Source organism: Terrapene carolina, unplaced genomic scaffold (assembly GCF_002925995.2).
Source record: "Terrapene carolina triunguis isolate 2854851 unplaced genomic scaffold, T_m_triunguis-2.0 Scaffold22, whole genome shotgun sequence".
Lineage (NCBI taxonomy): Eukaryota > Metazoa > Chordata > Testudines > Emydidae > Terrapene > Terrapene triunguis.
In genome coordinates, this window is record NW_020664373.1 from 9,726,662 (window position 1) to 9,754,346 (window position 27,685).

Here is a 27,685-nt window from a genome sequence, read left to right on the forward strand (position 1 = left end):
CAACCCCCTGTTCCTCCCCGACTGCCCCGACCCCTATCCACACCCCCACCCCTTGACGACCACCCTTGAACTCCCCTGCTCTCTATCCAACCCCCCTCCCCTGCTCCCTGTCCCCTTACCATGCTGCCTGGAGCATCGGTAGCTGGCAGCGCTACAGCCGCCCCGCCCAACTGGAGCCAGGCCACACCACCACCGCCACCATGCAGCACAGAGCACCGGGTCAGGCCAGGCTCTGTAGCTGCGCTGCCCCAGGAGCTCACAGCCCCGCCGCCCAGATCATTGTGCTGGTGGTGGAGCGAGTGAGCTGAGGCTGCGGGGGAGGGGGGACAGCAAGGGCCGGGCAGGACGGTCCCGCGGGCCGGATGTGGCCCGCGGGCTGTAGTTTGCCCACCTCTGCTTTATAGTGATAGAGTCAAGGAGTTCAATCTAGTAAGCCTAATGAAGGGAAGGTTAAGGGGTGATTTCATCACAGTCTATAAGTACCTACATGGGGAACAAATATTTAATAACAGGTTCTTCAATTTAGCAGAGAAAGTTAAAACATGATTCAGTGGATGGAAGTTGAAGCTAGACAAATACAGACTGGAAATAAGGCATGCATTTTTAACCGTGAGAGTAATTAACCCTTGGAACAACGTACAAAGGGTCATGGTGTTTTCTCCATCAATGGCAATTTTAAAATCAAGATTAGATGTTTTTCTAAAAGATCTGCTCTAGGAATTATTTTGGGGAAGTTCTATGGCCCACAGGAGATCAGACTAAATGGTCACAACGGTCCCTGCTGGTCTAGGAATCTACTAAATGTTTGTGCAAACTCCCTTCAGATATTTTTGAGCTGTGGTCATAACAAAACAAACAACTTGCATTATCACATTAGAAATGTTGTCCCTGGGTAATTCAATAATGCTTGAATGGATTTTGTTCAAACTTGAGTTGTTTTATGGAAACTGGTTTAGCAATTCTGAAGCTATGAGTGCTAAAAGCATTTTCAAGTGTGCACAATAAAGCTTTTTCTGATTTTTTGTTTGAGCTAAATCTTAGAACCATGAAGGTGTGCATGAGTATTAGATTTTTAGCTAATATGGTCCTGTGCCTTGTTTAGCTAATAGCAGAACGCACAGCAGTCTGGTGAGAATAAATATATTAAGGAGTGCTTGGTGCTCAGATGCCATGGTAATGTGGGCTGTACTTAGTCAGGTGTTTGCGTGTACAGCACATGTACACAATTGCATGTTCAAATATATATTTGTGTGCCCGAACACCCATATGCACACAATACCTGTTTTTGTCGGTATGCAAATGTAACCCTCTAATGAGTGTGTGTTACAGGTCCCGCTCTCTGCCTGATCCCAGAGTATCTGAGTGTTACAGCCCCAGCTAGACAGCATTGGCTCTTTAGGTCAAAGTGTAGTAGCTTACGCTGTTAGCTCTGGAGATCCCTGGAGTGTTAACCAAGATGGTGGCTGTCACATAAATGTTTTGCAAGCACAACTTGGACACCTATGTTTAATAATATGGCTCCAAATCTTCCAAAGGTGCTTCATGGAATGAAACTATTACAAAGGAAAATTTGTGGTCCTAAACAAGCTGACAGTGTCCCATTAAAAAAATTAACAGTGAGAAAAGCAGGGAAGAAATATGTAGGAAAAATCAGCTCATATAAATGGCACTTGAGTTGAAGCGGGAAGCAACTCTGTAGGCAAATAAAGCAAGAAAGAAAATCTCTCACATTAAAAATTGTTGTTACATAATGGCAAGGAAGGAAAATATCTAAATATATGCAGCAGAAAGCATAGGAAGAAGAAAGAAGATTGCTCAAAAGAAGTTTTTGTGGTGCCTCCATTTGAAAGGAGGATTATAGGGAAAACGTTTGGGCGGAGAAGTAAAGATGCAATGAAGTGTTTGAAAGCAAAAGAGATAGGACGTTTGGATTATTTCCAGGTCTGAAATTTATTCATCTTTCAAAAGTGTAGAGCCAAGACTAGATTAATTAAAATGTTCTATGGACCACCCAATTGTAAGGAAGAACAGGATGAATAGCTGATAGTGGAAATAAAAAGGATTTGTGGGGAAATTAATAGCAACGAGAGACCTTTTTACCCAGACATAAACTGTGATAGATTTAATGGAAAAGACAAATTGAGCAGTAGATTTATGAACATTGTACTTGTTCGTGCAGCCTATAAATCAAGCCATAAAGATAACTCTTGATTTAGCTCAGAGAAACCCAGATATTATGACAAAAGATATAAATGTTGCAAACCATATATGTAAAAGTGCTGTGACCAGATTTATAATCAGGTTTAAACTGTGATGGTTTTGGATGACTAATATAAACTCTGGGTGGAAACCAATCCAATAATGGAATGGCAGGGAAGGATATTAAGAGGGAAATTACATTTCATGAGTAGGTTAAAGTCACTTCTGTGCAGAGAGCCAGCACAAAACCCAGGCACTTAAGTGGTCAAAATTGGACTTCAGTGGGACTTAAGCAATGGATAGGCCTTTTGCTGGCCCTCTGAGTACGGTGAACTTCATTCAATCTAAGTAAGGTGGGTGTATTTGTTTATTGATGATAAATGCATTAAGGGCCAGAATCACTTGTGGAGTTACACTGGCATGCGCCAGAGTAGACCCTTACAGGGGGTCCCATTGTTGGAAACTCTGCCAAGGAAGAGACCAGAGCAGTGCAAAAGAGCCACAGCCTGAGTTTCACTGTGTTGGAAGAGGTTGGAAGGGGCCAGCAGGGTCCCAAAAGTAGACAGTGCTAGCTAAGCAAAATGCATAAAAAGCTCTCGTAAACACCACTTCCATTCCCTTGAGGTGAATTTCCCACGTGATGCAGTGGGCTTAGCTAGTGAAGGGAAGTGTATTTTACACTTCCCTGCATGAGCACTAGTGAGAGGAGAGAGAGAAACCAATGTGGATACAGAGAGGAATGCAAACATCAATCTAAGAGAATAAAAAGGCCTTTGAGTGGCTTATAACATGAGCTACTAGGGACAATGGGAAAATGTGCTGGATGGACCTATAGAGGCGTAAAAAATAAACAGGAGAGGTGAGTGAGGTAAAGACATGGCTTACAATACTGCATACAAATGACAAGAAAGGCAGAGCAGAGCATGAAGAGTGCACAAGAATTAAAGAAAGCTGCTTTTCAATTGTATAAGGAACCCAAGGTTGTTAAATCCTCTAAAATACTTAATATAGTGTCAGGAGTGATACCTGTTGGGTTAAGCAGATCTCTGAATTTTCAGATTAGCTTCTAAATGTTGTGATCTTTACCCATTGAAATCAATAGAAATTAGGTTCCTCATTCATAGAAAAGTCACCTTGTTACAGGATGAAATGCTGTAGAGATACAGAAGCATGACAGTGTTCTAATCTTATTGATTCTTAAAGGACCCAATTCTCATTGACACTAAGGCCTGGTCTACACTAGGGGAGGGCTGGGGGGGTGCGAGCTAAGTCGGTCTAAGTTACGCAACTTCAGTTACGAAAATAGCGTAGCTGAAGTCGACGTACTTAGAGCTACTTACCGCGGTGTCTTCACTGCGGTAGGTCGACTGCTGCCACTCCCCTGTCGACTCCACCTACGCTTCTCGCTCCGGTGGAGTACCAGAGTCGACAGGAGATCGCTCGGCGGTTGATTTATCGTGTCTTCACTAGACGCGATAAATCAACCCCTGCTGGATCGATCGCTCCGGAGGTAAGTGTAGACATGCCCTAAGCCTTTTATACCAGTGGTTCTCAACCAGGCATATGCGTACCCCTGGGAGTACGCAGAGGTCTTCCAGGGGGTACATCAACTTATCTAGATATTTGCCTAGTTTTACAACAGGTTACACAAAAAGCACTAGTGAAGTCAGTACAAACTGAAATTTCATACAGACATTGACTTGTTTATACTGCTCTATATACTATATATATATAGTAACGTAACTTGTGCATATGAACTGTATTAGACATTCATTTTATGTCATTTACTGATGCGTGCAAGCATGTTAATGAGGTTGAAGTTGTCATGGTGTGTATGTGGTTGCGTTGTAAAAATTGATAGATTTTTAAAATGAGGAGCTGGAAGTAGCAGTAGTGGCAAAATTGTAAGAAATTGAAAATAACTGGAAAAAAAAACATCAGTTCTGCAAGGAATATATTGCTTTTGGATTCACATGTTCAATAGCTTCATGTTTCCTTTGAGGAGAAATTCTATCAAATAACAGTATGAAGCCAGCACATTTGCAACAACATGTGAAGACAAAACACGCTGTGCATGCGGGTAAACCAGTAGAATGTTTTCAAAGAAAGCTCTGAATTCCAGACTTGCCAGCTTAAAATGAAAAAAGCTTCAACTATTTCTACAAGAGCACTCAGAGCTTCATATGCTGTCTCCCTTCTTGTAGCAAAATCAAAGAAGTGTACACAGTTGCAGGAGATCTGATTCTGCCTGCCACTGTGGCACTTGCAGAAAACATACTTCATAAAAAAAAGCAGCTCATACGCTCAAGAAAGTACCCTTATCAAATGACACCGTGTATTGCAGAATTGAAGAAATGGCTGAGGATATTGTCTCTCAACTTGTAGAGAAATTTAAAATGGCAAAAACTTTTGCCCTTCAGCTTGATGAGTCCATGGATATTAGTGGAGAAGCTCAACTGATTGTGTATGTTTGATACCCTGAAACCACTGATATCAACGAGCACATGCCGTTTTGCAGAAGTATAAAGGCAAACTCAACTGCAGAGGACATTTTTAAACGAATTGACTTTTTTTTTCTGAACACAATTTGAGTTGGAATTTATGCAAATTCGTCTCCACTGATGGGGCCAGTGCAATGACCGGGAGATGAACGGACCTGTAGTTAGGATCAGGAAAGAGTCTTTCCTTGCAGTGGGTGCACTGTATCATACACAGAGAGGCGCTTGCTTCAAAAAAGATGAGTTCTGAACTTCAAGAAGTTTTAAATGAGTCTGGCAACTTAATCAAGTCCAGGCCACTCAATGCTCACCTGTTTTGCATTCTTTGTGAAGAGATGGGGTCAGAACATCAGCAACTGTTGCTTCACACGGGTTCACTGGCTTTCAAGAGGGGAGTACTTGACAGATTGTTTGAATTACACACAGAAGTTCACACATTTCTTTCTGATTATTCATCCCTTCTTATCCCTGTGTTTGACAATACTGTGTGGTTAGTTCAACTTGCCTACCTCACAGATATATTTAGCAAGCTGAATGATCTAACTTTGTCCATGTAAGGCCATGACACTAATGTTCTGAATCTCTATGATAAAGTGAATGCTTTTATTAAGAAAATTGAATTTTGGAAGTCCAAATGTGGAGACAAAGACTTCCCCTGTTTTCCACTGCTTCATGTATATGTCACTGATATCTGCACAGGGGAAATTGAGCAGAGCAAACTTAAAGAAATAATAGATCATTTAGCCCATGTGATGGGGCGCCTGCCCGACACTGGGATCTAAGGAGTTAATAGAGCCCTAAGGAGGCTACGCAGGAGGCAGCCAATCAGAAAAGGGCTGAAGGGAGCAGCCAATCAGGGCAAGCAGGCCCATATAAAAAGGGAGCTGCAGGGCAGAGGAAGGAAGTTCTCTGCTGGGAGCCCAGGAAGGAAGGACTGTCTCTCTGGAGGGCTGAGAGAACTGCCAGCACACTGGACAGAACAGTGCTGCTAGCAGGGACCGGGGGAGCGAGCGACACATCCTGGCTGGCTGCTGGGGTTTGCAGGCAGAGGCCGTGAGGCAAGGGCAAAGAGGATGCTGGGGCCATGAGGAACTGACCAGACAATTCGCTGCAGTAGTCATTAAGAGAAGTGGCTGAACAGTGGACTGCAGGTCCCCCGGAAGGGGGAGGAGCACAGTGTGTGGCACAACCTGAGGGCTGTGTCACTGAAGAGGATGCTGCAGTCCTTGGAGAGACATGGGTCCTATAGCAGGAGTGATAGTGGTGAGGCACCACCCAAAGAAGGCGTATTACCATGCAGAGCTAATTCCCCAGACAACCAGCAGGAGGCACCACAGTGGTGAGTGAATCCCGTTACAGCCCACTTGACATCTGAATTCAAGTCATATTTCCCCAACACTCAACACAACTCAGCTCAACTTGACTGGGTAAGAAACCCATTCATTTTGCCAGATGTTAGCAGCAGTAAACTCTCTGCCAGTCAGCAAGAAAATCTTCTTGAGCTGTCATCAGAGCATGGCCTGCAAATGAAATGTGATGTCTCCACACTAACCCACTTCTGGTGTTTAGTACAGAAATTACACTGACCTTGGGAACCAAGCTTTGGATGATCTGTGACCTTTTGGGTCAAAATATCTTTGTGAAGTCTCATTTTCTGCTATGATTGTGTAGCGGGGTGGGAGAGGGCTGCAGTGGGGGAAAAGCTAGGCTGATTGGGGGAAGCAGCCACAAGTGGGGCCATGCCCCAATCAGACCACAGTTGGCCCTATAAGAGGGCTGAGGCCAGAGACTGACACACTCTCTCTAGCAGCCTTGAGAGAGAAGGACCTGGCTGTCTGGGAATCTGAGAAGGGTATCTAGGGTGGAGCAGTGCTGGGGAAGGGCAGAGGGAGCTGAGGAGCTCCAGACTAGCTATGCCCCAGGCTGCAGGCAGAGTTAAAGGCCCACAAAATGGTACTAGGGCTCCAGAGGGACAGCCCAGGAATAGGCAGAGGCAGCTGGTCCAACCCCCCTTGCCGATGATGAGTGGTTTACAAACTGCCGTCTGCTCCAGGGAGTGGGGGCTAGATGATGACTGGCAGTAGCCAGTGAGGCAAGATGGGGATAGTGGGTTGGGGGTTCCCCTAGGAGGGGAGACCCAGAGCGAGGGGGTACTGTGGTGGGGAGAACCCCTGGGCAAAGGGCACCAGGGTCTGGGAGTGACACGGAGCCAGCAGCAGGCGAGACCCCGGCCTGCAGAGGGCGCTCTGGGCTGGAAAGAGTTAATTCCCTGGATGACCAGCAGGAGGCGCATGCCGGTGAGTCTCACCCCGCCACAGACTGCCATCAAGACAAAGAGTAAGAATAGACTCAATGTGAAGAAAAACTTAATTGTTGCTGTCACTTCACTGCCTCCCAGAATGTCAAGGCTCACAAGTGAAAAACAGTCTTAAGTACAATATTTATATTCCAATCAATTTATTTGATGATATGGTAAAAATGAGAAACTAAGCAGTTTTTCAGTAATAGTGTGCTGTGACACTTGTATTTTTATGTCTGATTTTATAAGCAAGTAGTTTTTAAGTGAGGTGAAACTTGGGAGTACTCAAGACAAATCAGACTCCTGAAAGGAATACAGTAGTCTGGAAAGGTGGAGAACCTTTATATGCTTCACGAATGGTGTGGAATGGAATGGAATGCTAACTGTATCATACTGTTCAGCCACTAGGTGGTGGAATACCCTTAGATAAATCAAGAACTAAAGCAAAATCTTGCTTGACAAAATCCACGTGGGACAGAAATGTTGGGGGTTTGGCTGTATTTGTCCCAGTCAACAGTCTTAAGTAAGGGACTTGTTCCTTTAGCTATTGATATAGCTATTCATGAATGCTTCTGTCCTCCTGTAAGTTTCAGGCATTTTGTATTCCAGTTATACTGATTCCTGTACCTTTTCATTTTTCCTTTTGTCAGGCAAGCTGGAGGTGCAAAAAATGTAGTTGGGCTTTTATGACACTAAGCACCCCTCTGTTCATTCCCGATACGCTATTGTAATAATCTTTGTACAAAATATGCCTTGTAAGGTATCATTCGAAAACTAATCATTACCTGGTCATTAATATTCTTGCATGATGTATGTATGCAGAGGCTATTAAAAGTTATGGATATATGCTGGAATTATGACTAAAGTCTGTTTAAACTCGGGAAATCAGAGGGTGTTGGTAAACAGGTTACTTTAGACCAGGGGCAGCTCTATGTATTTTGCCGCCCCAAGCACGGCAGTGAGGCAGGCTTCAGCAGCGTGCCTGCGGGAGGTCCGCTGGTAATGTGGATTCGGCGGCATGCCTGCGGGAGGTCCACCAGTCCCGCACCTTCGGCATACCTGCTGCCAAATTGCCGCCGAAGCCACGGGACCGGCGGACCTCCCGCAGGCATGCCGCCGAAGGCAGCCTGAGTGCCGCCCTCACGGTGACCGGCAGGCCGCTCCCTGCAGCTTGCCGGTCCAGGCACGCGCTTGGTGCGCTGGTGTCTGGAGCCGCCCCTGCTTTAGACAAAGGAATGTGTATTTGATTTGCTGACCTGCTGGATCTTCCCGCAAAGACAAAGAAGGTCCATTTTTACATATTAGGTAAGCACAGCTATTAAGCTAACAAGTGGAGGAAGAAAAAGCATAGAGCTTCCTTCACCACCAGACTCCACGTTGCCTTCCTCACTGCTTGAATAAACTTTACTTTGAGAGGGAACCTTCAGAAGAATCAATTTCAAATGTTTACTGGTCTATAAAGGCAGGGGAGCTGAACCTCAAGTGATGACCAATTGAATCAACTGTATATGATTTTACTGTACTATGAGAGCGAGGTCTTTTCTGAAAGCTAATACACACTGGTGATTAATGACACTGTGAAATGTATGTATTAACACTACATGAGGAAATATGGATACTTAATGATATTATCTTTTGAAGTCTCTGGCAAAACAGGTTCCACCCTGGACAGGGGAAAAGGCAGCTATTACCTGTCTGCTATGTAAATTAAGCATGGTGGAATCAAAACAATGGAAGCTTCCTTTACATACAGGGGGATAGCAGGACCACAGGAAGGGGAAAACAGCATGAGATCATCTTGTCTCTTGAAACAAGTTCACTGAACTTTGGAAGCTATAAGCAAGGACAGAAGCCATCTTTGGCATCCATCACTAGGCAGACACAAGGGAATAGAGCTCTTGCAAGCTGAGAAAGATGAATCCTTCACCAAAGGAGGGGCTAAAGTCTCTGGAAACTAAATATAGGTGAGAAACCTGCTTAGGCAAAGATTGTACCTTGCTAGAGTTAGCTTTAGACTTTTAAATGGGTGTTCTCACTTTTATTTTACTTGTAACCGTTTCTAACTGTATTCCTTTTACCTAGCATCACTTAACCTATGTCCTATTGTTAACAAATTTGTTTTATGTTCTTAGTTGGCTTACAGTAAGTGCTGTGTTTAAATGGGAGGGGGTATTCACCCCAGTTAGGTTAATAAGTTGATATGCTTTTGTCTCTTTAGAGGAACAAACGACCCCTATTATTTCTCTGAACTGTCCAGGAGAGGGCTGGACATTGCAGATTACACAGTTTTGGAAAAATTCAGGACTGGGATTGTGTTGGGGTTACATTGCTGATTGTAACCAAGGCTGGTGGAAGCCAGTATGGGTCTACGGGGCTATATACAGGCTGCTGAGGCCACAGCTGCTGAACCACAGATGTCTAGCACGCAGACACTCAGGGTGTAACCTGCATGCTTGTTGCCAACTGTTAGTATCCTAGGCAAGGAATTACAGTTCAGAGTTACAGGGGAAGAGATCACACAACCCCTCACTGGTCTGGATTACCCCCTGAAACCCTCTCACAACTTTATCTCATATTCACTAGGTAGACAATGCAAACATGTATAGAGATCCTTTACCAGACTGTTCTACAAGGGAAGAATGGGACTGATGCCAGATACAGAAATAAATATACCTTGGAGAAAAAGAAAAATTCTGAACTCAGAACATATAATAAAGAAATCAGAGCAATTGAATTTTGGTAAAATAAGGAACTTCAAGACAGATATTTTATAATCTCACTGGAAGCAGTGAAAATACATGAGGATTAGTCAAAAGCTATTAGTGGACCAACATTTAGGAAGGGATCTAATAAAGATTTTGAATTCTACAGGTTGCTAGGTCTATCCTATTAAATTGGTTGAGTCCAAATAGCTTTCCTCAGATGAAAACGTGCTGTAAAATTGTAAGGCTAAAGGAAAGAATAATTCAGCTCAGCATGTATTTCAGAGCTATTCGTTATACAGAGCCTTAGCAGTGCATTTCACTTTACAAAACAAGTAGAGATGAAGTTTCTACCCTCCAGAGTTAGATGTACATATAAAGATAAAAAACAGCATGGCAAGAATTCTACATGAGAGGAAGGTGCAAGATGAGATGGCTAAAATGTTGGCACGTCTCTAGTACAAAGTTTCTTCCAAATAGATTTTTAAATGGTACTAGAAATACTCTCAGAGAGGCTAAGGGTCATTGATCTAACAGAATGCTTCCTGAAGCTTCATGAAACAGCAGTAATATGAGAAGCTGACTAGCCAACTGGGCTTAAGTTCCACTTTCTCACAAGTTATACACATTCATGGCCCTGTTTATGCAGGGAGCTGCACAATGAGACTCAGTAACATCCAAGCTGATGTATACATTTCATTTGGGATTTCTAGTTTGTATGCAAAATAGTTGTTAGCTTGCTCTCTCAAATATGGTTGATAATAATAGTAATAAATAAAAATACTTGGCACTTATATATATATATATGGCACTTCTTATTCATAGCTTTCCAAGCACTTTACAAAGGCAGATAAGGACTATCCTTATTCAATAGATGGGAAACTGAGGCACATAACAACAGAGCGACTTGCCTGCCATCGCATAGGCAGTCAGTGGCAAAGCTAGGAACAGAACTGAGATCTCTTGGCTCTCATTCCTGTGCCCTGTCTTGAAACATCCTGGAGAATCTCAGAGAACTAACAGAGGGAGCAACTGTATGTGGAAAAGGAAGATGAACATGAAAAAATACTTATGAAAAGGAAATAAAAATTGTCCTGTTAAAAAAAGACAGAGCCATTACCTTCCCGAAGCAAGAGGGCCTGTTCCACTTTGCTGTTGGAGGCTGCCAGATCAAGGGCACATTTGAATTCAGCATTTCTGCGTGTCAAGCTAGCGCCATAATCCGTTAACAAGTTGACTGCTTCTGCGCTGGATTTCCTAACTGCAGCATGGAGTGGAGTGTCTAATCGTTTACCCAAGTCAACACTGGCTCCTTAAAAGAACACACACAGAGATAAGAATAGACCAGGGTTAGCATTAGGAGGAAGCAGGGAAACACATCACTGGCTGAGTCTAAGATTTCTACCACACACTTTGGCTTCCATCATTAGCATCAATAAATGAAGTGCACCTGATGGCACACAGGACTTTTCTTCTCTTGATTATAGCAGTGCTCAATATCTAGAAGTCACATGGCTACTATATTAGCCTCAAGAGTAGCAGTAAGATGAGGATGGAGAATCAACAGGAGTTGAGCCAATGCTGAACTTTTTGACTATCAAACGAGTGGGTGTTTAAAATCTAAAGTTGCTTCCATCTGATTAATTCAAATGGCCAGAAAAGTATGTTTGTAACATTTAATTAAAATAACTTTGGAAGGTCCAGGAGTAAAATGCTTATCCTGGGCTGACAGTAGCACCCAAATTGGGCAGAGCCTTAGCTGGTGTCAATCAGCATAGCTGCATTGGCTAAAACAAGCCAGACCACCGAGGTGCTGCCCTGCTGTGTGTGGGATCTTCATGATCACTAAAGGGATTATTCTTTTGAGTGGTTGGTTAGCTGATCTGCTCCCTCTGCATGTGGTGAGCAGTGGATGAGTGAATGCTTAGCATGCTTGGCTATTTATTTTATAATAATCAAAAGGAGTTGATGCGGGTCACAGGGCAAACAATATACCAAGACAGTTCTTTGTAGCTTCTCTCATCATCATCTTCGAATGATAGAATCCCCTTTTTTATCCCAATCTCAAAATTCTTGGTCCTCCAAGGAGTCATGAGGAATTAAATGCTAATATCAGGAGCAGGGAGGGATTAAGGAGAAACAATAGGTGGTGGCTTCAAATATGTTCAGCTTCCCCTCCTCTGCCCCCAGAGCACCTAGTTCGAGAAGCTTCTTGACACAGTCTGTCCTCTGATACATGCAGGCCACATAAAGGGGTGTTCCGTGCTGTGAATCTTCTAGGTCAATGTCAACGTCATTGGCTATAAGAATTTCCATACACTCCCTGTGACCTGGATAACACAGAAGAGAGGTCATCTCACCTCAGTTCCTCTCTGCAGGATGCCCGACAAACACATACTATATACATAACATTAGAATAGAATACACAGAACTCTATATAGAATAGTATGGATTAAACCAAACACACATTTATCCCTATGGCCCAGGTACTTCAGATGCAGATGAATTTCCCACAATTATTTAGGGAGGAAAAACAAAGCCAGATCTATTTATAGTTAGCTGTACTCAAAGCCTTAAAATTACCTCTCTTTACTGCTTCATGAATAGGTGAAGCAAGGTGATTCTCTAGCTGTGGCGTGGCTCCAAATTCAAGCAGCATGTTCACACAAGCTGCACTGCCACTACAGCAGGCATTAAAGAGAGGAGTGATCCCATCAACAGTGACTGCATTGACCTGAAACAGCAAGACAGACAGACAATAATCTGTTTTAAAAAGGACGCGCTTCCATTGGAAACCGCCCACATCTCAACACTAAATACAGCATAAGAAGAAGACACTGATTTTATTTAATGTCAGAGCCCATATTAGTCACCAAATTCAGAGTGACACGCTCTAGGAGAGACCATTACCCACCAAGTGCCACCCTGCTTCCCAGGGAGGCAGCAGCAACAGAACTCTGACATTGAAAATTGTACAAGCTCCTACGTAGAGCTGGCTGGAAAATAGGGATTTTTCCCATGGAAAATTTAGACTTTTCATTTAATCCCCCGAAATCATTTTCAGACACCCAACCCCAACACAGTTGCAGTTTTCTGACCAAATCAAAATCTTGGAAGGAAAGCAAATACTTTGTGAACATTTTTATTTAGTCAAACAGACCTTCTAGAAGTCACGCAGATTAGTAGATTTCACTAATCAGCACTATTGCATGATTCCCAGTTTGTCACAGAGATAAGTGCAGCTCTGCTGAATAAACTGCCTGGGAGGGACTTGTTGCATAATGTGGATCTAGTCACTAGTGTGCTGTATGATAGTACATGGGGGTCTTCACTACAGTTTGCTACAGAATGGGAATTGGAGATCCCGGCTGTCCTTATGGAATATGATGAACAGTTTTATTGCCCTCCACTTATAATAGAGCAGCCAGATTCACAATGACCCCTGTTTCCAACTCAGTCTCCTTTCAAGCTCTATTTCTACAGTGGAATTAGGGCTGCCTAAAAATTTTCTGTGGAAGGTTTTTTTTTTTTAACAAAGGGAAAATTGGGGTTTTTTAAAAAAAAAAAAAAATAACTTAATAGTCAGGTATTCAGCCCTCTAGGAAAAGCTGTGTCACATTCTATTGCCTTTCTGCGGTGTTGTGATCTTTTTAATTTCCTTCCCTACTGAGCCATTAACTCTGGAACAACCTTCCCAATATTCTTTCCTCTATTACCAGATAAGTGGGTACCCAGACGAGAGGAAAAGCAGAGGGGCTGCTTCTTTGCTAGTGTTTTTGCTGGCATTTCAATGCCTGATTGGCTGAGTTGGCAGTCCAGTATAAAATGCTACCAATCAATTCCCAGTTATTGGAGCAGCTTCAACAACGTCTACATGAGGAGATTATGCAGCTGCACGAATGGGTGCACAGGTTAGCTTTTTTCCAAGATGCTGAATATATCTGTTTGAACTGCATATATTTTAAAAAGAAAAAGGCCATTTTCCAGCTCTCTTCCAGACTGCCCACCTCCTATTTTGGAAACAGTACAGAATGGGGGTTTGTTTGGCTTCTGGGGAAAGGGAGGGCCTGGCGAAAGATGAGGGCCAGAAGGAACACAAGCACAGTCTTGAAGGGAACAATATATCTGAAGGAAGAGATGTCCATCATCTTGAATTCCTAAGTCCTACCAGACTGGTTCCCCATATGTGGTGCAGGGGGATTTGCCCAACATGGTAAAATGAACTCTAATGTATTTTGATTGGCACCTCACCCAACTGCAGAGCTCTACACCCAGGGAATGGGCTCAATGGCAGAGCCAGGTCTACAATGGGGAAAAATCATCATGCTAGAAAACTTGTTAACTACCATGATGTTAAACATGACTTAGCACTTAATGTAAATGAGGACAAGTCGTTTTTAAACACCTGTTAAAATCATAGACCAGCTAATATGTTTTCATCATGACTGTCCTTGTCCACACTAAGGGCAAAGTCGTATGGCAAGTTAAAATGAGTTAGTGAATGCATATCTAACATGATGCTTTCCCCCAGCGTAGACAAAGCCTTGCTGTGCAGCTCCTACATTTTGATGGGTAGCCAATTCATCTTGCAAAAACACTAGCAAAGCCTCTCCACTGGGTACTGACTTATCTGGTAATAGAGGAAGGAATTCTGGGAAGGTTGTTCCAGAGTAAATGGCTTTCTAGTGAAGGAAATGAAAAAGATCACAGTGCTGAAGAAAGGCAACAGAATGGGACACCGCTTCTTGTGTCCGTGACTATTAATTTATGTAAAGAAAAAGCCACTGACTAACTGAGACTGTATGTAGCAATGAAGAATGGGAAAAGTTGAACAATAAGGATGATTTACTGACAGTGACAATGGATAGTTCAGATTTATGACTTTCTAGGTGCTAAAAAGATATGTGATCAATACACTTCAATTTTTTTTAAACTGGGTAATTTCAAAAACAACCTGAAACTGAGTAATATGAAGAGCAAGGTTTGTTTTTCCTGTCTAGGGGCTTAAAAGTTAATGTACAGTATAGTTATTCTATAATCATATTCTTCTCTGCTAATGAATACATCAGTTGTTGGACTCCACTTTTTTGATTTCTTGCCACTCCACATGTAAATTGTTCAGCATAGTAATCAAGGGAACCTGTAAGCAGACCCAATATAATAAATTCCCATATATTTCTTTATATTCCCATATTTCATTTTTAAAGATATTTTTATATTAGGTCCAATGTGGAGAAAAGCTACTCTTTTATTAGACAAAATGTTTCATTTCTTAAGCCCCTTTATGTATAAATCACAAACTATCTCAAAAAACTTGGAGCAATTCCAGTGACTATTCTGGAAAGCAAAGCACAAATCATCATCATAACAGTTAGTTTGGTCTAATTTTCCTAATTTTTTCCCACTGATCACAGTGAAGTTTCACAGAAGAAAAACAAAGAGGAATATGTCTGTGATCAAAACAGCCACCAAGCTGTAAAAAGGTGGGGTCCTTCAGGAAAAAAGCTACCACTACAGAAATGTAAGTAATTTACTATTAGTGAAAGCAAAATATTGTCCCCTTTTGTGGCCAGATGTTCTCTCTCTCTCTCTCACACACACACACACACACACACACACTTGGCCTCGTTTATATGCCCGTACTCACTTGAGCGCCGTTCTCCAGTAAGACTTTCGCACAAGCGACATGGCCACCAAGGCAGGCCTCGTGGAGAGCAGAAACCCGATCTATGGTTACAATGTTCACATTGAATCCCTAGAAATCAGAGCAGAGATGTGAAAAACAAACAAACACCAAGCAATGCAAACATAATTCCTGGAGTTCATTCTAGGCGGGAGTTACATAGCGGTCAAATCTACAGTCCTTGCTCTGGCTAAATTCCTACCGAAGTCAATGAGAGTTGCCCTGGAATACGCATGGCTCAGACAATCACTCTGATACTGCAGCTCTTGCATCCATTGCCACTGGAAGGGATTTAAAGCAAAAGGTAAAGAAACTGAGTGACGCTTATCTGTCTTGCTTCATAATTCATGGTAAATTGCAGGAGAGACACTGTACATCTTTGGCCTCTAGTGACTGAGATTAATTTCCCTATTCCCAGATATGAAAAGGTGCCTGTGATATGTCATAAACTACATTTTTTATCCGCAAAATGAGCACTCTGACCAGGAGTGTGATTTGTTTCCTGAGTCACATGGTACTGTTTCTTCTCCCTGGTTGTTTATCAACCTGATTAAACAGGAGTAAAGAATACTGAATAGCAAATACGCTTTATATGTGTTCCATTAACAGCTGTATGAACTGAACCAGCCATGCAAACATTCACAGGGGGAAAAGCAGTGCAAATATGGCTGGATCCAAACATGACTGGGACTTTGTTGTACGTTTTCCAGCCTATAGCTCCATCAAATGACAAGTAAGAATTCAAGCACATGTACATTGGGAATCAGTTCTACTGGAAAATAATTCAAACTCTGACATTCCAAATGCAGCATCTGTAAGTATATCATGCTAGGTTCTAGATGCTTCCCGCCCCGCCACCCTCAAGCAGTTCACAAGATGGTGGTGGTGTTTTTTCTTTGTAGCAGCAAATATTACCCATGGGAATAAATATTTCTGGGCAATTCAGTGCTGCGAAAGTAGCCAGCCACAACCAACTGACACGATGAGCATTAAAAACAGTTGCAATACCCTCTAGCTCAACAATTTAAACTAGAAGAAGTGAATATTTTTAAATAAACAATTCTCTTAAAATTAAAAGCTTTGCTGGCTCATGTCCATATGAGGGAAACATGTAAGAGAATTAACATGAAGCCCAATATTCCTTTTGCACCTGAGGTGACCTTCCTAAGATTACTCCATTTTATAGCTTTACAGTAGCAGTGCATTCACTGCACAATATATGCCCCCCCCCCCCCCCCCCCGAACGACCCTGTACAAATCCTTTGTGTGAAGAAAAGAAATGGAGGCAGTGATACAGCAGTACAGCAATATACCGGAGTTAGATATATATGCCTAACACATGAAACACAGTAATCCAGTGAAAGAAAAAATACCCCATCTATTGAAAACTGGAGTAATCCATTTCATCAGTAAAAAAATGCTTAAACTAAGAACTAGTAGCCCTGACTTTAGATAATGGTGTCCAGCACTTCCCATTAGAAGAACCAGTTGCTCATAACTTTGCCAAACTTCTTTGAAAATCCAGCCACTTATTTAGGTGCCTCAACAAGAACTGGGTGGGAGCTGAACTCTTGAAAATCTGCCCCTTAGTTTCCCAGCCTTGACGGGTAGGAGTTTTTAAAGCACCTAAGTGATTTAGTTGCACAAGTTCCATTGACTTTCCATGGCACTTGTGGTCCTAGGTCAGTAAGATCATCTTTGAAACCACATCTTAAAATAAAAAGTGTTTGGATTTCTTTTAAAGTAAAGATACCTGTTTCATTTGAGCATAAAGGCGAACAGTATAGGCAGCTTGACAACAGTGAGCAATGCCTATGCTATAGCATGTGCAGCTTTACCCCATAATTCATCTTGCTGCTGTGGATCAACTCCATCCTGCTCCCTTCAATGGTTACTCCCTTGACTTTGGCTTTACCAACTGGGAGTCCAGTCCTGCATTGCTGAAATCAATGGCTTCAAAGCGTGCAGAATCAGACTGTAGATGCAACCATAGATTTTTTAAAAAAAGTAATTCTGTGATTTTAGTTATAACTCTTGTTCTCCTTTCCTTCCATCATCCCTATTCTGTTATAACTTGCAATACCTTAGCTTAGGTTGTAAAGTTCTGCAAATCAGGTACTGTGACTTTTCTATATTCTGCAAAGTACCTAGAACACTTCAAGTACTACAAGTATTATGATGCACCAGGGACTAGGCAATGCGGATCCTGTTCTATTCAGGTTCTGGCACTTCACCCATCTCTGTAGTATTTGAGTAGCTTCCAATGACGCATCAAGCCATGTGCTTCGCATCAGTCATGGGCTGTTCTTTCTCCGTTCCTCCCCCCAGGAAGAAAATTGTGTTTGTTTTAAACTATGAGCTTTTGTTTGTGAAATTGCTGCTTGTTTTAAAGAAGTGCCATTAAGTAAATCCATATTTCGGCATTTCTAAGGGAACAAAAATCATGTTCATAGACTCATAGACTCATAGACTTTAAGGTCAGAAGGGACCAATATGGTCATCTAGTCTGACCTCCCGCATGATGCAGGCCACAAAAGCTGACCCCCCCACTTTCCCTTAACTCTGCTGTTGAAGTCTCCAGATCGTGATCTAAGGACTTCAAGTTGCAGAGAATCTTCCAGCTTGCGACCCCTGCCCCATGCTGCGGAGGAAGGCGAAAAACCTCCAGGGCCACTGCCAATCTACCCTGGAGGAAAATTCCTTCCCGACCCCAAATATGGCGATCAGCAGAACCCCGAGCATACAGGCAAGCTGCAGTTCAACACCACTTCTTCAATATAGTACCATATGATCATCATGACAACCTGAAAACTAGAGCCAGAAAGAGAGATCTGAACAAGTGAGCCATATTCCTTATCACTTGCACCCTTCATTTCCTCCTCCAAACAACGTGCATTTCCCTCCTACCTTAAATATTACTTGAAGTTGGAGGGTTGGTAAAGAATGATCAAGAACTAAGAGCAATGTAGAAGTTCCCATTTGGGCTGCAGCCTGGGCTCTGGGACCTTCTCCCCTTGCAGGCTTTCAGAGCTTGAGCTCCTGCCTGAGCCCAGACATCCACACTATTTGCAGCCCTTCAGCCTGTGCCTCGCAGATCTGAGTCCACTGACCCAAGCTCGGAGACTTAGCACCACAGGTTTTTCTCTGCAGCGTAGATATACCCTTAAATCCCGGTTATAGCAAACACTGAGAGACACAAAAGAGGCTAATAGCAAGCAAAGGCCAGTTGATCAATCCCTGTTAACTGCCCAATTTGTCTCTTACAGGGTCTTATCTCAGTAGCATAGGACAGTGACCCTAACCTGTGGCTCACGTTGACTGAGTTTATGACCCATCTTTTTCTGGAATCACCAAGGCTTGTTAGCCTAAGTGACTTCAGCGAATGTTTACGACTGTTCTAGGTTAACTCAGGATCTCATGGCCACCACAACAGCAAATAGCAATGGGACTATTAGTTTCAGGCTCAGTGTATGGATGGAAAAACTCTGGATCTCATTTTTGGGTCAGCATTGGTGACTGAGGGATGTGAGGATGACACATTTATTATGGCCAGACCATTTCCTCTTTCAGACTGATAACAGAGCTAACTTTTGATCCCACCTGAGAGAGTGGACCCATTTCTGCTTTTCAAGATTAATGGAACTTGGGTTTCAGAGTTCTCTCTCTCAAGAAAGAAAGAAAGAAAGAAAAACGATTGTAAAAATGGTGGGCTGACTGGGAAACAAAATGGCAGATGAAATTCGATATTGATAAATGCAAAGTAATTCACATTGGAAAACATAATTCCAACTATACATATAAAATGATGAGGTCTAAATTAGCTGTTACCACTCAAGAAAGAGATCTCGGAGTCATTGTGGATAGTTCTCTGAAAACATCCACTCAATGTGCAGCGGCAGTCAAAAAAGCAAACAGAACGATGGGAATCATTAGGAAAGGGATAGATAATAAGACAAAAAATATCATACTGCCTCTATATAAATCCACGATATGCCCACATCTTGAATACTGCATGCAGATGTGGTCGCACCATCTCAAAAAAGATATATTGGAATTGGAAAAAGTACAGAAAAGGGCAACAAAAATTATTAGGAATATGGAACGGCTTCCATCGGAGGAGAGATTAATAAGACTGGGACTTTTCGGCTTAGAAAAGAGACGACTAAGGGGGGATATGATAGATGTCTATGAAATCATGCCTGGTGTGGAGAAAGTAAATAAGAGTGTTATTTACTCCTTCTTATAACACAAGAACTAGGGGCCACCAAATGAAATTAATAGGCAGCAGGTTTAAAACAAACAAAAGGAAGTATTTCTTCACACAATGCACAGTCAATCTGTGGAACTCTTTGCCAGAGGATGTTGTGAAGGCCAAGACTATAACAGGGTTCAAAAAAGAACTCAATAAGTTCCTGGAGGATAGGTCCATCAGTCGCTATTAGCAAGGATAGGCAGGGATGGTGTCCCTTGCCTCTGTTTGCCAAAAGCTGGGAATGGGCGACAGGGGATGGATCACTTGATGATTACCTGTTCTGTTCATTCCCTCTGGGGCACCTGGCACTGGCACTGTCAGAAGATAGGATACTGGGCTAGATGGACCTTTGGTCTGACCCAGTATGGCTGCTCTTATGGGCTGTTCTATGGAGTAGTCTGTAGTAAATTAAGGCCATCTTTTGTCCTTGACAGTTGGTACAGTGGCCCCTGAGCATCCCCTATTTTCTACTTTCCATAGAAATCACAGAGAGATATCTTGTGATATATCAGAGGCCTGAAATACATTAGCTCACAGGCAGGATCTGGCTTCCTAAAAGTATTTATATGACAAATTCCGATTCCTCAGAATTCAACCATTCATTGAAAGAAAAGTTTTGAGACTTTATGACAGTGAAAAAACCCTTCCAAATATGAATTGAGTGTAACTGATGCAGAGTTATCTTCCTAAATCTATAGACATCCTGAAAGAACAGCTCTAAGCAAGGTGAACTCCTTCAGCAAAACCGAGAGCTAACTCTAAGCCTTATGGTGAGAATTTACAAAATAGTTTTTCAAATAACTTAAGCTTGCAATTTGTACAGTCACCACAAGAGAGTGTCTGTGCATATATGCATACAAATTGAACAAATGCATGTAAATGACCAAACAAAAGAGAGAAAAAGCAATGACCCTGAAGGCATCTTGCATCATTTTTCTCAGTGCATGATGCTGAATGAAATTACTTTAGTTAAGGTATTAAGAGTTTAGTTACTGCATCATGGTCATGTTTTACCCTTCATCTTTGTAAATACCACTATTGTTTTGTTGTGGATCGATGGTGGGATATGGCCCTAACTTTGTTGCCCTGACCCATAAACCATAATTCAAAATGTCTTATGGCCCTTCTCACAGAAAGAGTTGGACAACCCTCTGATAAATAAAGACTGAAGAGAGGAATCTTGAGCAGCAGTGGCTGATGTCACACTTTGGCAATGTCTACACTTTGAGCAAGGGGTGATTCCCAGCTTGTGTAGACATTCTCATGCTAGCTTGATGCGAGATATTGCAAGTATAAACAGTATAGCCACAGTAGCACAGGCAGAGTACATATCCATGGGGTTCGAGCTGGTTTGTACTTGGCTCAGCTAAGCCAGGCCACCGCTACCACTTCCCATGCTACACTGCTATTTATACAAAGACTAGTTCTTTTCAAACTACCATGAGTATGTGGTAGTGAGCAGGGAATCACAGCACTTGGAATGTAGACACAGCCTTTGACTCTGATAGATCATAATACAAAGAATTTTTGAAACCTACTGCTATGCAGAAAAAGAAAGATTTCTCTTCTTCCACTACAACATCCACTAAGTCCCAAAGACCAGCACAATTAATCTAAGTCATGACCAAGACAGTGAACACTGGCTGCCTTTGCTAAAAGATTTTAAATGTTTCCCGCTGCTTGGAATCCTACATCTGTGTTATGACAAAATAGACTGCGCTTGGACTCAATGGACCATCTCCTTGGTAGCAGATCATTTTCAGGAAGGAAGAACCAATATGTTATCCTTCCAGGTTGCATTCTGGCTAATTGTTCTCCTAGAGTTTCTAACTATAATCTGCTCCTTTGACCTTACGCACTATCCCCTTCCTCCTCTTGTTCTCCTCGATCCTTCTTTCCTCCCCACTTTCATCCCTTTAGATCTGTGGCTTCAGTGGGTGTGGAGGGCATACAGCACCTCACAGGACTGGGCCCCCACCTTGTAAGCTTCTCTGCGGCAGGGAACACATCTGGCTCTGTTTTATAAGGCAACGTGCACATTTGCAGCCTTACAGAAGTGTAATACCTGATCATTAATACCTGAGAAATAATATTGGTATCTTTATGTTCAAATCCTATGAAGCCCGTTTGTATTGTTTGCCTTTGAAAAGGAACCAAAAGATCATGTTTGCTTATTATAATTCAGTGTGATCTGTGGCCTTTGTTTTGAGTTTATCCCCAACATTTAATATGACAAAATGTGTCCAGTATATCTTTTTATTTAGAACCCTAACTCTATGTCTTTGAGCGTCCACTGTAATCTATGACATCATTCGTGGATAAGATCTAACCAAAAAAATCCTGAGGCCTAACCTTTTATTTATTTATTTTTGGTTTCTTACCTGCGCAATCAATGTTTTCAAAGATAGCAGGCGCCCTTGGAATGCAGCTTCATGAAGAGGCGATCGATCTGCCCATGAACCTAAAACAGCCCAAGAGTTCATTCAAAGGCATTGCAAAGGCACAGAGACACCAAGATACAAACAGTTCCAAAAAAATCGCAAGAGAAATTATTACACACATCCCCCCCTTGTCTGCTTGGGAGGACTGATCAAGCTGTGTCAGTGTGTAAAATGTACCCTTGGCCTGAAACCAACAAAGTGAGATTGCCTACGAAAATTCATTTCAGTGGGAACTGCTGCACACCCAGCTTTTCTGAAAATTAGGCCACTTATTTAGAACGTAAGTAAAGCCTTATCGGAGGGATCTTTAAAAACACCTAAGTGAGTTAGGAGTACAATGTCATTGAGACTCTCTGGGACAATTTTCAAAATCCCGCACCTTTTTGTTTGTTTGTTTGTTTGTTTTTAAGTTATCCTGGCCACAGGCTTTACTGGGTAACTTACATTTTGTAACAAATTGCTCTGTGGGGTTTTTTCCCACTTAGTTATGAGATGTATTGCATGCAAACACTGGCTTAGCTTTGGACATGTCCATCAAGCCAATTCTAATATGTCCCCAGCAATTTTTTTCTCTTAAAGTAATACATCTAATAGGTACTATAAATGTGTCTACCTTTCCCTCTTATGCACATTAGCGGATAATAGTATTTTTTTTCTCTTCCTCACTTGATGATTTCAGAGGAACATGAAAAAATACAGTCTGCCAGGTGCTTGATTCCTGCTTTTCTACATCATTTTGAACAGTTTAACTCCAACAAACTCCACAATGCTGGCTAGTTTGTCTTAGTTTGTCTGTGTGTCTATTTTTGGTCCCACTGCAATAGAGCTGCTACCAACAGATTTATACATATTCAGCCCAACAGATCATTAAGAAAGTTATTTAGCTAGAGTGATTCAGGCAGAGAGAATTTACTAGCCATAGTTTAGCACCTAAAACCAAACTGCCTCACAATTAGAGCTGGCAGAAATCTCAGATTTGTGGGAAATTTGGGCATTTTGAAATTTGGTTTCAGTCCAATTCTCACCAAAAACAATTTTTTTCCATATTTCCCAATCTAGTCCCTGCCTGCCCACCCAGAGCTGTCTCTCATCTCATCCGCTCTGCATTTCAATCAGGTAGCTTCCCCCTCCATGCTGCCTGAGCCCAGCAGAAGGCCCCTAAGGGTATGTCTACACTGCAGTTAGACACCTGTGGCTGGCCTGTGCCAGCTGACTCAGGCTTGCAGGGCTCGAGCTAAGCGGCTATATTGCAGTGTAGACGTTGAGCTTGGGCTGCAGCCTGAGCTCTGGGACCCTCCCACCTCACAGGGTCCTAGAGCTTGGGCTCCAGCCTGAGCCCAAATGTCTACAGTGCAATTAAACAGCCCCTCAGCCTGAGCCCTGTGAGCCCAAGTCAACTGGCACAAGCCAGCCATAGATTTTTAATTGCAAAGTAGACATACCCATTGAGCACAGAAGAGACAAGCTCCCTACCCTCAGTTTCAGTCATCAGTCCCAACCGAGTCTGCAGCAGCATAGGGCTATAATTGCAGGGAAAGTCCTGCTTAACTCTGGCCTGGAGCATACCCAGGGCACACAGAATCTTTGCAGTTTTTTAACTACCGGTAATAAGCTCTAGCAAGTCTTCTGAGCATATAAGAACTGGGATTTTTCAAAGGCTACAACAGGCCAAATTTGGGCAGATATTCACAGGAATGGCAAAAAGATACAAAGGACCATCCTGCCAGATTGCAAGTCCTTGCTCTAAAGTGTGGGAGCACTAGTTCTTCTCAAATAAAAGGCCACCCGAATTTTTGAACGCAGGAGGAACAATGGATTTTTCCCTAGCCTTGTTCTGAGAAAATGCTGAAACATTTTGGCTGAAAGTTATATATGTATATATACACATATTCTATTCAGCCTGAGGCAGACACCTGACATGGAAAATTTCAGTCTGAACAGTTAAAACTTTGGCAAAGTTATATAATGGGAAGCATCCAGCAACCTTAATAATAGACGGTGCTTCCACCCCCACCTCTAATTAACCTCACACACACACACACTGTGCCGCATATACAAACATTTCACACACATATATACTGTATGTATATATTTACACACTTCATGTTGCATAAAGCAGGCACACTTCTCACCATGAGAATGCACACACATATTTCCATGCCAACTACAGCAACATACCTCCCTGAAACATGTGGCAAATGTAGTTCCCATAAGGGGCATCTCTTAACTCCCCGGTTACCAAAGGCATGTCTGAAATTTCATGTCCTTTCTAAATTTCTACAGATAATTTAAGCCACTCTGCTGCTGCTTCTCTCCACATTGCTTTACTTTAGGCTGTGACACTGCATCTGTAATCCAATCTAGTGTTCAGGCAACAACATCACATGACCTTGTGTTTTGAAAGATTATCCTTGATGGATAGTTGCAAATGGCAACTTGCAGATAAAAATATGTTGTAGTCCTGGTAACCTTGTATGCACTTAGATAAAGAATCTGTATACAGGGGGAGGGGGAGCCAATGATCAAATATTTCACTAAATTTAAATTAAGGCATATGTAATAAGTGCTTTGTCAATAAATTAACAGCACTCTTTTCTAATAAACTGTAAGATAACTCTAACACATTGCAGAGATGGGGATAAATAACTATTTATTCTGCTTTATACGAGCTTGGTAAGAAGTTGCTGTAGCTTCACTTTGGCCCAGATTCTGATACTCTTACAATGAGCTGTCATCTTACACTGCAAATAGTTCCACTCGCTTCCATAGGACCACTCACAGAGTAAGGCACTATACATCGTGAATCAGAGTCTAGCCCCCAATAAGAATGATGTCACTAAATCGTGTGTCTTTATGATTTAATTAGGAAATCAATTACTGGTTAGCAGTTATTTTTAAAGCCCTTACACGCTTTAATTAGAAGTGTTACTTTTCTGTTAATTCCTATCAATGCACTATTGTGGCAAATGTGTTTTAAGTCTGTAGAAAAACTACTTGGAAAGAAACAAATAGGAAAATGATTCTTTGGAGGTCCATTACGTATAGTCATTTCCATACTTTTGGTTGCACAGGAATTTTAGCTATGCTTTTTTTTATGGTCTGGTTCAAAAGAACAGGGATGCTAGACTTAGATCCAGTCAGGCATTAATTACACCCTTCCTGGTATCTTCCTTCAAAAAACCCACAGTCTACACCTCTTCCTTAAATGCTCTCTGGTTGTAAACTAGGATACATAGTAAAACCCCTTGTCACTCACACAGTTGACTCTGACACATGCTTTGCTTTCCAAAGCAAATGTCTTTATTTCCTTTATTATTATTCTGTACTTACTATACTTAAACAAGTGTTGTTCACAGTCAAGCTGTCTAACTGTTAGAGAGTCTCATATTTTGCACACCTAGAACATGCCAACCCACATTGCTTTTGCAAAGACTTAGGAAGTGGAATGCACTTGTGGCCAGAACAAAACATCCATTTTACACATTTATCAATCGCCTCCTCATCCTATAGCAACACAATGATTAAAATCTAATTTCTCAAGGCATAAAACATTTTACCTGGTGCTATTCCATAGATCTCTTCTGCTATCCTGGCAGCCTCTTTTCTGTTGCCTTTAACAATATAGAAGTGGGTCAGCAGAGCCAAAGAAATCTTAATTAAAAGCTTGAAGCAAAATAAAGCAAAGATTGCAAAATAGATGTTGTTAAAAGCATGGAGTATAGAATTGCCCTCCATTTTGGCTTGCTCTTTGTAGTTTCCCAGGTCTGCTAAGTTTCACCAGGCTATAATTGGTATCATATGACATCTATTTTCAACCCTCCAGCACTTGCTGTTTCTCAGTTACCAAAAATACATTCCATTTTTATTCTGGGGCAGCCATTGATGTTGAATAACAATGCTGGGTATTAAATCATTTCATGGTTTTATTGGGCTGTAATTATATGTCAAGTACTGACATTTTTCCATTTCTGGGTGACAGAAAACACTATGTGAATATTCACTGTAACTACCATAACACACACTGAAGAAAGTGAAACAATGTTTTTCATAATGTATAGGTGTAATATTTGAAAATTAGAGATGTTATCTCTCTGCGTTTGGGTTAACTTTTCTTTTCCTGAGAGGCACGTGGCTCCTATACGGACCAAAGCACTTTGGCAGCACAATCCTCCCATTATTTAAGTTCCTCTTAAAAACCACATCTCCCACAAGTCCAAGAAATGAGTTTATGATGCAAAAACCCAAAGCCATTAAGCCAACCAACCCTCCCCTTCACGATGTCCCAGTGCTTTCCAATTTATGTGTCTGTGGTAGGGTCCAATCCTGCAAAGGGATCTGCATGGGCAGGCAGGACTTTATGCTGGCTCAAAGTCCCAATCAATCTCCTTGGGGGTAGGGGAATATGTGTGTGTGTACACTACATCCCCACACACTTTGTCAGCACTAAACAAATAAATAACATCTGGGGGCAGGGAATAGTCTAGAAACGAGAAAGGAACCATCTCACTCCTTCCTGCAAGCCCAAATGCAGAGAAAGACTGTAGCCTTCAGTGAACTTTGACCTCAAGGGTCATACCAGCTGTGGAGAAAGACCTCTTTTCTTAAAGATACCTCATAGTTGGACATGTGGAACAAAATATTATAGTGAATTATTTCCCGGACAACTTCAAGTGCAGTTATTTGGTTTCCCCCTTGTCCTCCCAACCCTCCAGCATTCCAACTATCCCCATGTCACTCTTCAGCACCTCAGTCTCTCAGCTACGATTGGAATAAATACAGGTACTTGCCCGTTGGTGTTCAGATCCCAGTAACTAGCACCTTGTACAGTGACTGCTTAGACAGACTGATAAAAGGGGAGGAGAAAAGAAAAACTGTTTGGTGAAAGAAAAAGCACAATTCACATGAATCAGTCTGTCACCTTTCAAGCTAACTGTGATACTGTAAAGAAGTTTAATATGCGCCACATTTTAATAAGAAAGGAAGTGTTTATGCACACCACTTGCTTTCCCACTCACAAGTGCATAACTATTGCAATTGTTCACCTGGATAAGTAGAATAATGGATTTTTAGCTGATTTAATGCAGTTTAGCAAATGAAAATAAGGGGAAGAACCAGTATCATGTGACCAGCCAGCTCTCCACAGACCAGTGTCTGAGAACTGCTGCAACAAAGAAAAGAAACAATTACTTACTGTAACTGTGGTTCTTCGAGATGTGATGCAGATGTGTATTCCACTTAGGTAGGTGCACACCCAGCGCACCGGCGCCAGAGAATTTTCCTAGCAATACCTGTAGAGGGGCGGCACCCACGCCTCCTGGCCATAACCCCTCCCCAGGCTATATGAGATGGCACTGCCTCAACGGCCCTCAGTTCCTTCACACCAAACACCCAGTCAGAGACCGAATTCTGATGTAGAAGGGACAGAAGGTGGGTCAGTGTGCCACTGCACCCCATATTCTTCATAACTGTATGATTGTGATATGATTATAACATAATTATGATGCATCTAGTATAAGATGCAACAGAGGGTTCTGTGGCACCTTTAAAACTAACAGAAGTACTGGGAGCATAAGCTTTCGTGGGTAAGAACCTCACTTCTTCAGATGCAAGA

At 42.1% G+C, this 27,685-nt stretch overlaps 1 protein-coding gene across 2 annotated transcripts in view; it reads right to left on the reverse strand.

Moving 5' to 3' along the window:
• The window catches only part of LOC112103839 (ankyrin repeat and SOCS box protein 11-like), a 28,877-nt gene extending 3,068 nt beyond the window's left edge, over nt 1-25,809 (reverse strand). The window contains exons 1-6 of one of the 2 annotated variants that reach the window (XM_026648150.1): nt 25,632-25,809; nt 22,015-22,094; nt 15,346-15,402; nt 12,282-12,432; nt 11,894-12,028; nt 10,819-11,010 (exon numbers count right to left, since the gene is read on the reverse strand). In XM_026648150.1, the coding sequence (XP_026503935.1) occupies nt 10,819-11,010; nt 11,894-12,028; nt 12,282-12,432; nt 15,346-15,402; nt 22,015-22,094; nt 25,632-25,809 (793 nt within the window). Of the gene's footprint in view, nt 1-10,818; nt 11,011-11,893; nt 12,029-12,281; nt 12,433-15,345; nt 15,454-22,014; nt 22,095-25,631 lie in introns of both variants that reach the window. The other variant, XM_026648147.1, reaches the window with a different exon arrangement.
• Between the last annotated feature and the right edge of the window lie 1,876 nt (nt 25,810-27,685).